This window comes from Nerophis ophidion, linkage group LG01 (genome assembly GCF_033978795.1).
Source record: "Nerophis ophidion isolate RoL-2023_Sa linkage group LG01, RoL_Noph_v1.0, whole genome shotgun sequence".
Classification (NCBI taxonomy): Eukaryota; Metazoa; Chordata; class Actinopteri; order Syngnathiformes; family Syngnathidae; genus Nerophis; species Nerophis ophidion.
Window position 1 is genome coordinate 81,428,365 of NC_084611.1, and position 18,251 is coordinate 81,446,615.

At 39.3% G+C, this 18,251-nt stretch overlaps 1 protein-coding gene across 3 annotated transcripts in view; it reads left to right on the top strand.

Moving 5' to 3' along the window:
* Nucleotides 1-18,251, top strand: part of pdlim3b (PDZ and LIM domain 3b) — a 39,750-nt gene that overhangs the window by 15,608 nt on the left and 5,891 nt on the right. For all 3 annotated transcript variants that reach the window (XM_061913081.1, XM_061913090.1, XM_061913100.1), the window contains exons 3-6: nucleotides 892-1,043; nucleotides 12,013-12,097; nucleotides 12,177-12,364; nucleotides 18,170-18,251. The exon at nucleotides 18,170-18,251 is cut by the window's right edge and continues 46 nt beyond it. In XM_061913081.1, coding sequence (XP_061769065.1) covers nucleotides 892-1,043; nucleotides 12,013-12,097; nucleotides 12,177-12,364; nucleotides 18,170-18,251 — 507 coding nt within the window. The remainder of the gene's footprint in view (nucleotides 1-891; nucleotides 1,044-12,012; nucleotides 12,098-12,176; nucleotides 12,365-18,169) is intronic.

An 18,251-nucleotide genomic window follows, 5' to 3' on the forward strand; every position in this document is an offset into this window, starting at 1 on the left:
TGACACAAGTACATTTTTTGAAAAATTAATTCAAGAGTGTGTTGGAAAGGTCATAAATACTTTTAAAGCTCCTTAGTTGAAAGTAAAAGTGTGAAAATTAAAAAAATTACTATTCTTCGTTTGTGCGGTAAAAACAATTCCATTTGTGCTGTAAAGGCTTTTAGGTCATTTAAAAATCCATTTTATGGCCCAACGTGTCCTAATTTCTCCTAATACATTTGTGCTGTCAAAAAATACATTTAGTTGAACCACTTTATTATTCATCTGCAATAATAAAATCCAATAAAAATAAAAATAAATTTAAACGTGCATGTTGCTGATGGGGGCTTCACGGTGGCAGAGGGGTTAGTGCGTCTGCCTCACAATACGAAGGTCCTGCAGTCCTGGGTTCAAATCCAGGCTCGGGATCTTTCTGTGTGGAGTTTGCATGTTCTCCCCGTGAATGCGTGGGTTCCCTCCGGGTACTCCGGCTTCCTCCCACTTCCAAAGACATGCACCTGGGGATAGGTTGATTGGCAACACTAAATTGGCCCTAGTGTGTGAATGTGGTCTGTCTATCTGTGTTGGCCCTGCGATGAGGTGGCGACTTGTCCAAGGTGTACCCTGCCTTCCGCCCGATTGTAGCTGAGATAGGCGCCAGCGCCCCCCGCGAGCCCCAAAAGGGAATAAGCGGTAGAAAATGGATTGATGGATGTTGCTGATGTAAAACATCCTTTAATCCTCCCGTGCTGTCAATCAGCATTCCCTCTATTGGCGTTCCCTCAGCCCGTATTTTTAGTCACATGACCTCATATCTGTGCCGCGTGCGGGTAATGCAATAAGGTCACGCCCCCTGCACTCGCCAAGGGGAACGTGTCAGGAAGGTGACCTTTTGTGAACTCTCACCCGCAGATCACTCCCGGCGGCAAGGCGGACGTGGCCAGCCTGTGCGCGGGCGACGTGATCGTGGCCATCGAGGGCTCGCCGGCCGCCGACATGCTGCACTGTGACGCCCAGAACAAGATCAAGGAGGCCAGCAGCCGTCTCTCCCTCAGCGTGGAAAGGTCGGCCAACTGTTTTTGAACTCCCTGCTGGTCTTCTGGGAAGGAAACTCCTGCTCCAGCTGATAAACGCTAACAATCAGCACGTGAAAATGTGACATTTTCACGTCTCAGGCTGCCATTGTTTGTTATTGTTAAGCAGTTCATACACCACCTTTGTCTATTATCCATATTACACTTTTGTATAGGCAATTATTAACTTTCCGTATTTCCTTGAATAGCCGCCGGGGCGCTAATTTATTTAAAAACTTTTCCTCACTCCTGCGCTTACCAATGGCATGCAGTAAAAAAAATTGAGTGTGATTAAAAAATAAATAAATAAATAAAATTATTCTGCGGCCGCGGCCCGGTGGTTGGAGACCACTGCTTTACAACATGTCATCACGCCCACCTTTATACCATGCTTTCTGCGTGCCGGCCGGATGCATGCACATCGCTGCTTCTCATACGAGTATGCAATGCATACTTGGTCAACAGCCATACCTTTTACACCAGGGGTGTCAAACTCAAACACAGAGTGGGCCAAAATTTTAAACGTAGCAAAGCCGCGGGCCAAGGTTGAACAAATTAACCTTTTAATAGGGACCCAAGCAAGTTTTGCATTAAATATTGAACAAGCAAGGCTTATATAACTTTAGTGACATGCAAAATACAGTTTCAAATAATAATAATTAAAAAAAATATCAATGGCATATCAAATAAAATTGAAATAAAAATGTTATGCCTTTTTTTCTATTTGCAATCTTCTGAGGTAAATATAAACAATTTTCCACAGGCTAATAATACATTTGAAAATAAAATAACAATAATGAATGAACCAAACATTCAAGCTTTGAAGTAGCAAGAGAAAATGCATGAATAAAACGTTAATTATTGGTCAGTTTGCTGGATGTTTCCCGGAAGAGTTAGTGCTGCAAGGGTTTCTGGGTATTTTGTTCTGTTGCCGATGTTCACCCGAAATGTGTTTGTCATTCTTGTTTGGTGTGGGTTCACAGTGTGGCGCGTATTTGTAACAGTGCTAAAGTTGTTTATGCGGCCACCCTCAGTGTGACCTGTATGGCTGTTGACCAAGTATGCCTTGCATTCACTTGTGCGCGCGTGTGTGTGTGTAAAAGCCACAAATATTATGTGACACGCTGTTAGTATGGAGGAAAAGCGGACGTGACGACAGCTTGTAGAGAACGCAAAAGGCAGTGCCTTAAATGCACGTCCCCAATATAGTTGTCCGGGTGGAAATCGGTAGAAATTCAGGAGAATGGTTGCCCTTGGAGATTTTCGGGAGGGGCACTGAACTTCGGGAGTATACCGGGAAAATTAGGATGGTTGGCAAGTATGAGTATTAGTGGTGAATGCGGTGTTACAGCGGCACCGACGCTGTATAACACCGGCGGGCCAGCTCGAATGCTAAATTGATATTGCCTCAAGGGCCAAATTAAATTACACGGCGGGCCAGATTTGGCCCGCGGGCCAGAGTTTGACACCCATGTTTTACACTGATGGTTGTGATATAAACAACTTTAACACTCTTACTAATATGTGCCACACTCTGTGAACCAGTGTTAATTTTGACAGCGAAATTTGATTTAGTTTCAGTCATAGTCTTTTGACTAAAATGTAATTTAGTCCATCCATTTTCTACCGCTTATTGCCTTTTGGGGTCGCGGGGGGCGCTGGCGCCTATCTCAGCTACAATCGGGCGGAAGGCGGGGTACACCCTGGACAAGTCGCCACCTCATCGCAGGGCCAACACAGATAAACAGACAACATTCACACTCACATTCACACACTAGGGCCAATTTAGTGTTGCCAATCAACCTATCCCCAGGTGCATGTTTTTGGAAGTGGGAGGAAGCCGGAGTACCCGGAGGGAACCCACGCATTCACGGGGAGAACATGCAAACTCCACACAGAAAGATCCCGAGCCTGGGATTTAGTTTTAGTCATCATTTAGTTATTTAAATTGTTTTAGTTTTAGTCTAGTTTTAGTTGACGAAATATCATAAGATTACAGTCGACGAAAACTACAGTAGATTTAGTCGACTAAAGGGTAATATGTAAACGTACCCTTTAATTTCTGAAAGACAAAGCAAAACAGCGGAAAAATCACAGATACAAGTCGTATTTTGATGAAAATCATGTCCTCAAATTTAGTATTTCACGAGTAAGCCGTGTAATAATCGGGATAACGTCGGGTGAGTTGTGGAAAATGCTTACCTGTGTGTGGATTTCGGGGTGATTCGACTGTAAATGTCGCTTGAAATTTGTTGTGTTTTTCCCCGTAATCCTCGCGCTGCATTTCTTACACTGCGTCTTGTTATCTTTGACGTCAAATATAAAATTTCCCCATATGTCCTCTCTCCTCTTCCTCCCCGGCGTTGACATGTTGTCTTCTGCAGCGCATTCCCGGGTCAGTCTCAAACGCAAACTACGTTTACGTAACTTCCTTACCACGTCGCTCTGATTGGTTCTCTTCCCAACTCCTCCCGCCTCTTCCTAACGGAATGAGTTCCGATTGGATCTCGTCGCTGGCAGCCATATTCGTCTCGTTTTTATTCGTTGACGAATATGTCAATACACTTCGTCATCGTCTTAGTCCACGAAAAATTATTTTTTATTTATTTATTGTCTCGTTTTAGTCAGAAAAAAAAGGTCGTTGACGATAACTATGACGAAAATTTTTCGTCAACCAAATTAACACTGCTGTGAACCCACACCAAACACATTTCTGGAGCACATTGGCTCTGTAACACATTATAAATGCAACATAAGAATTACCCAGGATTCCAAGGCATCCATGACTCTTGGCTATATTATACACGCGCCCCCAACCCCGCCCACCTCAACCGACGCACGGAGAGAAGGGGGGGGGGGGGATTTGGGGCTAGCGGGGTGTATAATATGGCCAAGAGTCATGGATCATTGGAATTCTGGGTAATTCTTATGTTGCGTTTATGTGTTACAGAGCCAATGTTCTCCAGAAATGTGTTTGGTGTGGGTTCACAGAGTGTGGCGCATATTAGTAAGAGTGTTAAAGTTGTTCTATATCACAACCATCAGAGTGATTTGTATGCCGTGGAACAAGACCCCTGGTTTACACATAGTAACAGCAAAAAAAAAAACTCCTCCGCAATTTTGGAAACGACGACTTTGACCCGGCGGTAAAAGTAAGCATGCGCTAATAAATTTGGCGAGCGAGTTTGGCCAGGCAGTAATTCAAGGTAGGCGCATATTACATGCCCGGTGGCTATTCAAGGAAATACGGTAATAGGAATTACCTCTCCAAGGCATCAAAAATATGTCTAAATATATTTAATATTATATTATAATATAAGATAATTGGGTGACACTTTTATTTTTGTAACATTTGAATAGCAAAATAAAATCAATCAATCAATGTTTATTTATACAGCCCTAAATCACAAGTGTCTCAAAGGGCTGCACAAACCACAACGACATCCTCGGTAAAGAGCCCACATAAGGGCAAGGAAAAACTCACCCCAGTGGGACGTCGGTGACAGTGACTATGAGAAACTTTGGAGAGGACCGCACTTGTGGGCAACCCCCCTAAATGTGTCAAAGGGCAACAATGTGGAACGCTTTCATAAAATGCCTTTTTTTATTTTAAAATATTTTTTATCCTGAATTATTAGAAATTTACATATTAAAAATATTAATTATTATTACTTTTCAATAAACATCTACATTTCCACAAGTATCAGTTTTATTAAGAGCAAAATGTTTTAAAAAACAATTTTAATTGGCGAGTGTATATTTTAATAAATTACATTTTGAAATATTTAGGTATACTAGTCACTTACTTAATTACTAAGATACTTTTTTTAAATTAACTTCATTATTTTATCAAATTATTAATTAAAAAAAATGTTTTTATTAAGAGAAAATTTTTTATTTGATAAGCAAAACCTGATCAGTTTACACTTTACTCGTGTATAATTTTGTTTTAATTTTTAAATGTCTAAAAATAATACTAGTAAAATATTTTACCAAACATTTTCATGAACATTTTTTTCAAGAATTCCCTTATTTATTTCTTACAATCGGTGAATTTTAGTAGTTCTTGTTTTCCGATATTTTTCCCCCAAAAAAGTACAATGTGGTAATACGTAAATAAAATTATTAATTTAAAAACATTAAAAAAAATATGAATATAAAAAAATTATAATAAAAATATGTATATGTATATTTTTTCCCAAAACAACCACATTATTTCTCCTCGCTCAAACGGGTCCAGATCAAGCAGAAAAGTGCAGTTCCAAAAATAAAAAAAAATCAACATACTGATTATTTTCTTGTTGTTCTATTATATTTTTAAAAATATTCACTTCATTATCTAATTATTTCAATAATCAATAAAAGTCAACATTTCCACAACAATAAGTTTTTATTAAGGAGCAAAAAAGTTGTAAAACAAATTTTAAATGGAAAATTTACATTTGTTAAATTACATTTGAAAATATTTAAGTATAACTCTAAGTAACTACTTTAACATGTTTTTGAATTAACATAATTATTTTATTAGCATATTTATTAAGAAATATATTTTTAATCTCATAAGCAAAACCTGATCAGAATATTTTTCCATTCTTGAGTTTTTTTTTTAACAATTGGCAAACACTTTAATTGTGTATAATTTGGTTTTAAGTTTGAATTGTACAAAAATAATGCTAATAAAATTATTTATTAAATAAACATGTAAAAAAAAAATTAAGAAGTCCCTTATGAATATTATAAAAATGTAAAGTAGTTATTTTTTCCTGTATCTTAAAAAAAATACAATGTGGTAATGCATAAATAAATAGGATAATTAATTCAGAAACATAGAAAAATATAAATACAGAACAATAAATACAATTAATGAATAAATAATATTATTAATACATGTTTTTGTGTATTTTTCCCTAATCAACCACATTGTTTTGTTTGGACCAGAAGCTCTAAAAACTGATTTTATTCCAGATCAAGTGTTAAAAAAAAATACATATTGTGTTATTTTCTTGGTATTTGGATATATTAGAAAATATTCACTTCATTATCTAGTTACCTCAGTAATAAATAAAAATCAACATTTCCACAAGTATCAGTTTCTATTAAGGAGCAAAGTTTTAAAACAAAATGTTTTTAATTTTTCAATTTTTTCCAAAATTGGCAAACACTTTAATTGTGTATAATTTTGTTTTAAGTTGTAATTGTCTAAAAATAATGCTATATATAATACTAATATTTTTCCTTAATCAACCACATTGTTTAGTCTGGGTCAGGAGCTGTAAAAACGGATTTTTTATTCCAGATCAAGTGTAAAAAAAAAAAGTATATACATATACATACTGATTGTGTTATTTCCTCAAATATATTTAAAAATATTCACCTAATTATGTAATTACCTCAGTAATCAATAAAAATCAAAATTTCCACAAATATCAGTTTTTATTAAGGAGCAAAAAAGTTTTAAAACAAAATGTTTTTCATCTTTGACTTTTTTCAAAAATTGGTAAACACTTTAATCGTGTATAATTTAGTTTTAAGTTTTGTCTAAAAATAATACTAATAAAAGAGTTAAACAAAAATAAATATACAAATACAATTTAAGAAGTCCTTTATGAATATTATAAAAATGTACATTTATAATTTTTTGCCTATATTTAAATAAAAAAGTACACTGTGGTAATGCATAAATAAATAGGATAAATAATTCAAAAAACATAACACAATAAATAAAGACAGAACAATAAATAAATGAAATTGAAATGAAATAAATAATAATAATAATAATACATGTTTTTGTGTATTTTTCCCTAATCAACCACATTGTTTCGTCTGGGTCAGAAGCTGTAAAAACTGATTTTATTCCAGATCAAATTCAGATCATGTGTAAAAAATAAAAATCAAATTACATATTGATTGTGTTATTTTCTTTTTTGTGTATATTTAAAAAATGTTCACTTCATTATCTAATTACCTCAATAATCAATAAAAAAACAATTTTATTTTCATTCAAGAATTTTTTTCAACGATTGGCAAACACTGTGTATAATTTTGTTTTAAGTTTTAATTGTCTAAAAATAATATTAATAAAATAATATCAAAAAATATATATATTTCAGAAGTGTCATATGAATATTATAAAAAGTAGTTATTTTTTTCCTGTACTTAAAACAAAAAAAGTACAATGTGGTATTGCATATATGAATATGATAATTAAAATATAAAACAATACATAAATATAGAACAAAAAATATCCATCCATCCATCCATCCATCCATCCATCCATCCATCCATCCATCCATCCATCCATCCATCATCTTCCGCTTATCCGAGGTCGGGTCGCGGGGGCAGCAGCCTAAGCAGGGAAGCCCAGACTTCCCTATCTCCAGCCACTTCGTCTAGCTCTTCCCGGGGGATCCCGAGGCGTTCCCAGGCCAGCCGGGAGACAAAGTCTTTCCAACGTGTCCTGGGTCTTCCCCGTGGCCTCCTACCAGCTGGACGTGCCCTAAACACATCCCTAGGGAGGCGTTCGGGTGGCATCCTGACCAGATGCCCGAACCACCTCATCTGGCTCCTCTCGATGTGGAGGAGCAGCGGCTTTACGTTGAGCTCCTCCCGGACGGCAGAGCTTCTCACCCTATCTCTAAGGGAGAGCCCCGTCACCCGGCGGAGGAAACTCATTTCGGCCGCTTGTACCCGTGATCTTATCCTTTCGGTCATGACCCAAAGCTCATGACCATAGGTGAGGATGGGAACGTAGATCGACCGGTAAATTGAGAGCTTTGCCTTCCGGCTCAGCTCCTTCTTCACCACAACGGATCGATACAACGTCCGCATTACTGAAGACGCCGCACTGATCCGCCTGTCGATCTCACGATCCACTCTTCCCCCACTCGTGAACAAGACTCCTAGGTACTTGAACTCCTCCACTTGGGGCAGGGTCTCCTCCCCAACCCGGAGATGGCACTCCACCCTTTTCCGGGCGAGAACCATGGACTCGGACTTGGAGGTGCTGATTCTCATTCCGGTCGCTTCACACTCGGCTGCGAACCGATCCAGTGAGAGCTGAAGATCCCGGCCAGATGAAGCCATCAGGACTACATCATCTGCAAAAAGCAGAGACCTAATCCCGTGGCCACCAAACCGGAACCCCTCAACGCCTTGACTGCGCCTAGAAATTCTGTCCATAAAAGTTATGAACAGAATCGGTGACAAAGGACAGCCTTGGCGGAGTCCAACCTTCACTGGAAACGTGTCCGACTTACTGCCAGCAATGCGGACCAAGCTCTGACACTGATCGTACAGGGAGCGGACTGCCACAATAAGACATTCCGATACCCCATACTCTCTGAGCACTCCCCACAGGACTTCCCGAGGGACACGGTCGAATGCCTTCTCCAAGTCCACAAAGCACATGTAGACTGGTTGGGCAAACTCCCATGCACCCTCAAGAACCCTGCCGAGAGTATAGAGCTGGTCCACAGTTCCACGACCAGGACGAAAACCACACTGTTCCTCCTGAATCCGAGGTTCGACTATCCGACGTAGCCTCCTCTCCAGTACACCTGAATAAACCTTACCGGGAAGGCTGAGGAGTGTGATCCCACGATAGTTGGAACACACCCTCCGGTCCCCCTTCTTAAAGAGAGGGACCACCACCCCGGTCTGCCAATCCAGAGGTACCGCCCCCGATGTCCACGCGATGCTGCAGAGTCTTGTCAACCAAGACAGCCCCACAGCATCCAGAGCCTTAAGGAACTCCGGGCGGATCTCATCCACCCCCGGGGCCTTGCCGCCGAGGAGCTTTTTAACTACCTCAGCGACCTCAGCCCCAGAAATAGGAGAGTCCACCACAGATTCCCCAGGCACCGCTTCCTCAAAGAAAGACGTGTTGGTGGGATTGAGGAGGTCTTCGAAGCATTCCCTCCACCGATCCACAACATCCGCAGTCGAAGTCAGCAGAACACCATCCGCACCATACACGGTGTTGATAGTGCACTGCTTCCCCTTCCTGAGGCGCCGTATGGTGGTCCAGAATCGCTTCGAAGCCGTCCGGAAGTCGTTTTCCATGGCTTCCCCGAACTCTTCCCATGTCCGAGTTTTTGCCTCCGCGACCGCTAGAGCTGCACACCGCTTGGCCCGTCGGTACCCGTCCACTGCCTCCGGAGTCCTATGAGCCAAAAGAACCCGATAGGACTCCTTCTTCAGCTTGACGGCATCCCTCACTGCTGGTGTCCGCCAACGGGTTCTGAGATTACCGCCACGACAGGCACCAACAACCTTGCGGCCACAGCTCCAATCAGCCGCCTCGACAATAGAGGTTCGGAACATGGTCCACTCGGACTCAATGTCCCGCACCTCCCTCGTGACATGTTCAAAGTTCTCCCGGAGGTGTGAATTGAAACTTTGTCTGACAGGAGACTCTGCCAGACGTTCCCAGCAGACCTTCACAATGCGCTTGGGCCTGCCAGGTCTGTCCGGCATCCTCCCCCACCATCGCAGCCAACTCACCACCAGGTGGTGATCGGTAGAAAGGTCCGCCCCTCTCTTCACCCGAGTGTCCAAAACATAAGGCCGCAAATCCGATGACACAACTACAAAGTCGATCATGGAACTGCGGCCTAGGGTGTCCTGGTGCCAAGTGCACATATGGACACCCTTATGTTTGAACATGGTGTTTGTTATCGACAAACTGTGACGAGCACAAAAGTCCAATAACAAAACACCACTCGGGTTCAGATCCGGGCGACCATTCTTCCCAATCACGCCTCTCCAGGTTTCACTGTCGTTGCCAACATGAGCGTTGAAGTCTCCCAGTAGGACAAGGGAATCACCCGGGGGAGCACTTTCCAGTACTCCCTCGAGTGTACCCAAAAAGGGTGGGTACTCTGAACTGCTGTTTGGTGCATAAGCACAAACAACAGTCAGGACCCGTCCCCCCACCCGAAGGCGAAGGGAAGCTACCCTCTCGTCGACTGGGTTGAACTCAAACGTACAGGCTTTGAGCCGGGGGGCAACCAGAATTGCCATCCCAGCCCGTCGCCTCTCACTGCCGGCAACGCCAGAGTGGAAGAGGGTCCAGTCCCTCTCGAAAGAACTGGTTCCAGAGCCCTTGCTGTGCGTCGAGGTGAGTCCGACTATATCCAGCCGGAACTTCTCTACCTCGCGCACTAGCTCAGGCTCCTTCCCCCCCAGTGAGGTGACGTTCCACGTCCCAAGAGCTAGCTTCTGTAGCCGAGGATCGGACCGCCAAGTGCCCTGCCTTCGGCTGCCGCCCAGCTCACAATGCACCCGACCTCTATGGCCCCTCCTATGAGTGGTGAGCCCATTGGAGGGCTGACCCACGTTGCCTCTTCGGGCTGTGCCCGGCCGGGCCCCATGGGAACAGGCCCGACCACCAGGCGCTCGCCATCGTGCCCCAACTCCGGGCCTGGCTCCAGAGCGGGGCCCCGGTGACCCACGTCCGGGCGAGGGAAATCTGGGTTCATTTCGTTGTAATTCCATAGAAGTCTTTGAGCTGCTCTTTGTCTGATCACTCACCTAGGACCTGTTTGTCTTGGGAGACCCTACCAGGGGGCATGAAAACCCCCAGACAACATAGCTCATAGGATCATTGGGACACGCAAACTCCTCTACCACGGTAAGGTAGCAGCTCAGAGAGGAGGAACAAAAAATAAATGAAATCAAAATGAATACATTAATAATGATAATAATAATAATAATACATGTTTTTCTATATGTTTCCCTAATCAACCACATTGTTTTTGTCTGGGTCAAATGTTGTAAAAATGGATTTTATACCTGATCGAGTGTAAAAAAAATAAACAATTTTACATACTAAATGTGTTATGTTCTCGAATATATTTAAACATGTTCACTTTATCTAATTACCTCAGTAATCAATAAAAATTAACATTTCCACAAATATCAGTTTTTATTAGGGAGCCAAAAAGTTTTAAAACAAAATATTTTTAATTTTTGAGTTTTTAAAAATATTGGTAAACACTTTGTGTATAATTTTGTTTTAAGTTTTAATTGTCTAAAATTAATACTAATAAAATAATTTAACAAAAATAAATATACAAATAAAAATTTAAGAAGTCCTTTATGAATATTATAAAAATGTACTTTTTTTTCCTATATTAAAAAAAAAAGTACACTGTGGTAATGCATAAATAAATAGGATGATTAATTAAAAAAACATACCACAATAACTAAATATAGAACAATAATTGATTGAAATTCAAATGAAATAAATAATAATAATAATACATGTTTCTGTATATTTTTCCCTAACCAACCACATTGTTTCGTCTGGGTCAGAAGCTGTAAAAACTGATTTTATTCCGGATCAAATCCAGATCATGTGTAAAAAAAAAAAAAAAAAATGTACATATTGATTGTGTTATTTTCTTGATGGTGTATATTTAAAAAATATTCACTCGTTATCTAATTACCTCAGTAATCAATAAAAAACAATATTTTTTCATTCTTGAATTTTTTTCAACAATTGGCAAACACTAACTGTGTATAATTTTGTTTTAAGTTATAATTGTCTAAAAATAATATTAATAAAATAATTGAACAAATAAACATTTTAAAAAATATATATATATTTAAGAAGTCCCGTATGAATATTATAAAAAGTAGTTATTTTTTCCTATATTTAAAAGAAAAAAAGTACAATGTGGTATTGCATATATAAATATGATAATTAAAATATAAAACAATACATAAATATAGAACAAAAAATAAATGAAATCAAAATGAATACATTAATAATAATAATAATAATACAACATGTTTTTCTATATGTTTCCCTAATCAACCACATTGTTTTTGTCTGGGTCAAAAGTTGTAAACATTGATTTTATTCCAGATCAAGCAGAAGGTTGCCATGTAAAAAAAAAAGATAACATCCTGATTGTGTTGTTTTCTTGTTCTAAAAATCCTTCTTCCTCTCTCCTAGAAACGAAGCCAGGCTGTGGTCGCCGCGGGTAATGCAGGACGGCAAAGTCAGCCCCTTCAAACTCAACCTGGCGTCCGAGCAGCAGGTTTGCACCCAAAGTGAAGCCCAGACTGGTGCCGTGTGACCTCATGGTGACCTCCCTCCCCGCCCTTTTCTTTGCGCAGGAGCACAAGCACATCGGCGCGGCTCACAACCGCCGAGCTCAGCCCTTCGTGGCGGCGGCCAACATCGACGACAAGCATCAGGTGGTCAGCACAGCCTACAACACGCCCATCGGCCTCTACTCCTCCGGGAACATCCAGGACGCCATGGAGGGACAGATGAAGGGGATTGTCCTGCCTAAGGCCGAAAGGTGAGGACTTGAAATAAGAAACATGGTAAAAGTGTAATCAAGTGTGCAGCTTTTAATGTCTTAACTGTGGCGTCCATCTACAACTCCATTTGAGTTGGGGAATTGTGTTAGATGTAAATATAAACGGAATACAATGATTTGTAAATCATTTTCAAGCCATATTCAGTTGAATGCGCTACAAAGACAACATATTTCATGTTCAAACTCATAAACTTTTTTTTTTTTGGCAAATAATAATTACCTTAGAATTTCATGGCTGCAACACGTGCCAAAGTAGTTGGGAAAGGGCATGTTCACCACTGTGTTACATCACCTTTTCTTTTAACAACACTCAATAAACGTTTGGGAACTGAGGAAACTAATTGTTGAAGCTTTGAAAGTGGATTTTTTTCCCATTCTTGTTTTATGTAGAGCTTCAGTCGTTCAACAGTCCGCTGTCGTATTTTACGCTTCATAATGCGACACACATTTTCGATGGGAGACAGGTCTGGACCAGGAAAGTACCCTCACTCTTTTTTTACGAAGTCACGCTGTCGTAACACTTGTCTTGCTGAAATAAGCAGGGGCGTCCATGATAATGTTGCTTGGAAGACAACATGTGTTGCTCCAAAACCTGAATGGACCTTTCAGCATTAATGGTGCCTTCACAGATGTGTAAGTTACCCATTCCTTGGGCACTAATACACCCCCATACCATCACAAATGCTGGCTTTTGAACTTTGCGCCTATAGCAATCCAAATGGTTATTTTCCTCTTTGTTCTGGAGGACATCACGTCTTCTGTTTCCAAATATAATTTGAAATGTGGACTCGTCAGACCACAGAACACTTTTCCACTTTGGATCAGTCCATCTTAGGTGAGCTCGGGCCCAGCCAAGCCGGCGGCGTTTCAGGATATTGTTGCTAAATGGGTTTGGCTTTGCATAGTAGAGTTTTAACTTGCACTTACAGATGTAGCGACCAACTGTATTTACTGACAGTGGTTTTGATAAGTGTTCCTGAGCCCATGTGGTGATATCCTTTACACACGGATGTCGGTTTTTGATGCAGTACCGCCTGAGGGGTCAAAAGTCCGCAATATCATCGCTTACGTGCAGTGATTTCTCCAGATTCTCTGAACTTTTTGATGATTTTACGGACCGTAGATGGTAAAATCCCTAAATTCCCTGCAATAGCTCGTTGAGAAATGTTGTTCTAAAACTGTTCGACAATTTGCCTACAAAGTGGTGACCCTCGCCCCATCCTTGTTTTTGAATCACTTAGCATTTCATGGAAGCTGCTTTTATACCCAATCATGGCACCCACCTGTTCCCAATTAGCCTGCACACCTGTGGGATGTTCCAAATAAGTGTTTGATGAGCATTCCTCAACTTAATCAGTATTTATTGCCACCTTTCCCCTTTGTCAAGTGTTGCTGGCATCAAATTCTAAAGTTAATGATTATTTGCAAAAAAAAAAAAGTATCAGTTTGAACATCAAATATGTTGTCTTTGTAGCAAATTCAACTGAATATGGGTTGAAAAGGATTTACAAATCATTGTATTCCGTTTATATTTACATTTAACACAATTTCCCAACTCATATGGAAACGGGGTTTGTAGAAGGAGTCCTTTTACGAAGTGGACGCCAGATAACCGAGCTTTAAAAAGTCCTTTTCAAAAAGGCTTTCCGCTAACATTTGTGCACACTGGAATCTACAGAAGCTGGAATCCTGACCCCCTTTCATGTTGCAATACGCTCATAATAATTGTGTCATCGCAAATATGGAGGAAAAACACCCTGATGTTATTTTTAGGTCAAATCGCCTCAGTAACACGTTGTTACCTAACCTCTCGGTGAGAAATAAATGGGTCCGAATGCGCGTCACGCCACTAAGGCTTGGCTTCGAGGCCACTTCCTGCTTAGAGGCGCCACGCCGCGCATACATTGTTGCCGTTTACCATCGCTGTGGTTACGATACTAAGCGGCGCGCATACGTAACACATAAATATGATGCTTTTGGCGACAAAAACAGAAAATCCTTTCGAAAAAAATTTTATTTTTCACCTTACTGATGTGCTATACTTGATTATACATGAATATTGTTTAGTGAAGTGAAGTGAATTATATTTATATAGCGCTTTTCTCTAGTGACTCAAAGCACTTTACAAAGTGACACCCAATATCTAAGTTACATTTAAACCAGTGTGGGTGGCACTGGGACAAGGACACAACAGCAGTGACTAGGATGGCGGAAGCTGGAATCGAACCTGCAACCCTCAGGTTGCTGGCACGGCCCCTCTACCAACCGAGCTATTATTATTACTATTATTACTGTTGTTTTTTTATTATTTAATTATTGCTGTTGTTGTTTTTTTTAATATATATAAAAATGCATGTATTTTACTATTTCCAAAATATATATATTTATATATATTTTTTTACAAATATCTTTAAACATTAACAATATATTTATTCATATTTTATTAGCTCATAAAATGGAGCCTGAAATAAAGTATGTATACATTTATTTTTTTTAAGTAGTAAATACAAATCAAATAATTAAAAACAGATTTAATTTTAATTTAATTGTATGTTTTGAATTAAATGTATTTTTGGAATAAAATGTATTTTAATTCCAGGTTTTTTTTTGTAATAAATGCAGAGCAGTGTTTCAACAGATTAAAAGAAACACACTTTGTATTTTATTTCAATTAAGAATCATATATAAATACAGATCAAATAATTTAGAAAAATTTGCTTGAATTTAATAAAATGTATTTTAATTCCCAGATATATTTTGTATTTAATGCAGAGCAGTGTTTCAACTGATTTTTTTTTTCATTTTGCTTGTGGTCTATTTATTATTTTACAGGAGCAACATTTCTAAACATTTTTTTTTTTTTTTACTAATGACAAACCTTTAAACAATAACAATATTCATCATTATTTGTTAGCTATCAAAATAGAGCCCAAATAAAGTTTTCATATTGTCTATTTAAGTTTAAAAAAATCATAAAATTATATAAAAATTACATAATAAGAAATTAATTATATTTAAATAAAATAAAATGTCTTAATATTGAATTCAAATGTATTTTAATTATCAATCAATCAATCAATCAATGTTTACTTATATAGCCCTAAATCACTAGTGTCTCAAAGGGCTGCACAAACCACCACGACATCCTCGGTAGGAAAACTCACACCCAGTGGGACATTGGTGACAATAATGACCCAGTGGGACGTCGGTGACAATGATGACTATGAGAACCTTAGAGAGGAGGAAAGCAATGGATGTCGAGCGGATCTAACATGATACTGTGAAAGTTCAATCCACAATGGATACAACACAGTCGCGAGAGTCCAGTCCAAAGAGGATCCAAGACACAGCAGCGAGAGTCCCGTTCACAGCGGAGCCAGCAGGAAACCATCCCAAGCGTAGGCGGACCAGCAGCGCAGAGATGTCCCCAGCCGATACACAGGCGAGCAGTACATGGCCACCGGATCGGACCGGACCCCCTCCACACGGGAGAGTGGGACATAGAAGAAAAAGAAAAGAAACGGCAGATCAACTGGTCTAAAAAGGGAGTCTATTTAAAGGCTAGAGTATACAAATGAGTTTTAAGGTGAGACTTAAATGCTTCTACTGAGGTGGCATCGCGAACTGTTACCGGGAGGGCATTCCAGAGTACTGGAGCCCGAACGGAAAATGCTCTATAGCCCGCAGACTTTTTTTGGGCATACATTTAGTATTTAATGCAGAGCAGTTTTCAACAGTTTTATTTTTTAGTTTCTATAAAAATAACAATACCTGAAGTCCATTTTTTACTTCACATTTAGTAACCTTTCTAAACATATATCCCCCAAAAATATTCCAACAAATATGAAATTTTATTAGACAATTAAAAAAAAAATTGTACCCCCTCTCTCGCCCGATGTCAGCTGAGATAGATTTTAGATAGCCATGCTCTTATTGAGGATGACCGCAATCAAAAATGGATGTATGGATTTTAAAACACGCATCACGTGTATATATATATATTAATATATATATATATATATATATATCCATCCATCCATTTTCTACCACTTATTCCCTTTGGGGGCGCTGGATCCTATCTCAGCTACAATCAGGCGAAATTTATATTTATATATGTATATATATAATGTATTTTTTTATTTATTTATACATTTTTTTTATTTTATGTATGTGTTTATTTTTTACAAATTGCAACCGTTTGGGGAAAAAAACAATAAATGTAGTCATGTTTTGTTAGTGTAAAATTTTAAATCATATACTAAAATGCAAATTCAATTATTCAAAGAAAATACAATTTCCTATTAAATGACATTTCTTTTCATTCCAAAATATATTTTGTAGTAAATACAGAGCAGTGTTTCAACCAATTTAATATTTTTTAAAAATCTATCCATTCATTATTTAACAGTTGACAACATTTCTAAACATATACCCACCAAAATATTGAAATTTAAAAAACAAATAATTGTTTACCTTTTAAAACAGTTACCCACAAATTATCTTTTTTATTGTATTTTTTTATGTATAAAAGTTGCAAATGTTTGTTGCTATTGGTCCGAAATAAATACTTACAATACTATATGAGCACTGCGATGATGTGGCGACTTGTCCAGGGTGTACAGCGCCTTCCGCCCGATTGTAGCTGAGATAGGCACCAAAGGGAATAAGCGGATTAAAATGGATGGATGGACTATATGAGCAAAAAAAAAAAAATTTATTTTAGCTTGCATCAAAAATTTCTGATACAAGCAGCGCGAGTACAAGCTAGCAGCTACACAACAGCTAAGCATACAATAGCATTCGAGACTTACTTATTGTACATACCAAAAAAAAAAAAAAAATTACCACTCCACTTCAATGTAAAGATAGCATAAGTACATTGAAACAAACCGGTTAGTGTTTCTCATGCTTATCATTGTTCTCTGATTAACTTAATAAGCAAAGTGGTATTTCTTGGGTTGTTAGCGCTAGCTTCGCTTTCACAAGTGTTTACCGTACACAGTACATTTTAACGTTTTGTTATGATATGCATTTCTTTTATGGACGTACTTTTATGCGAGTGACATCTCAGGCCAGCAGGGGGAGTCTCGGAGCTAAAAGGAATTGCCACCGGGGCGCTAATTAATTTAAAACCTCTTCTCACTCCTGCGCTTACCAAAGGCATACGGTAAAAGTAAGCATGCGCTAATTATTCTAAAACCTCTTCTCGCTCCTGCACTTACCAACGGCATGCAGTAAAAATTTGAGTGTGATGTAAGCGTGCACCTTAAATCCTACTGAATAGCTCTTAATTTTCTTCCCTTTATGCGATTTCAAATTACCGGTATTGAAATCAGCCTCCTCCATTTTGAAAATGATGACAGGGGAAGTGTCACTCGTGACGTCACGAGTTTGACCAGGCGGTAATACTAAGCATGCGCTAATTATTTTGCGAAGCGAGTTTGACGGGACGGTATAGCTCGGTTGGTAGAGTGGCCGTGCCAGCAACTTGGGGGTTGCAGGTTCGATTCCCACTTCCGCCCTCCTAGTCACTGCCGTTGTGTCCTCGGGCAAGACACTTTACCCACCTGCTCCCAGTGCCACCCACACTGGTTTAAATGTAACTTAGATATTGGGTTTCACTATGTAAAGCGCTTTGAGTCACTAGAGAAAAGCGCTATATAAATATAATTCACTTCACTTCACTTTGACCCGGCAGTAATTCAAGTCAGGAGCATACTATTCAGGTAAATACGGTAGTCTCGTCCAAGGCGTTTTATGCAATTAAGTGTTCTCTCTTTGCAGCCCGAGGACGTTAGCGAACATCGAGGACTCGGACGTTTACCGCATGTTGCAGAAGGACGACGACGAGCCCTCGGAGCCACGA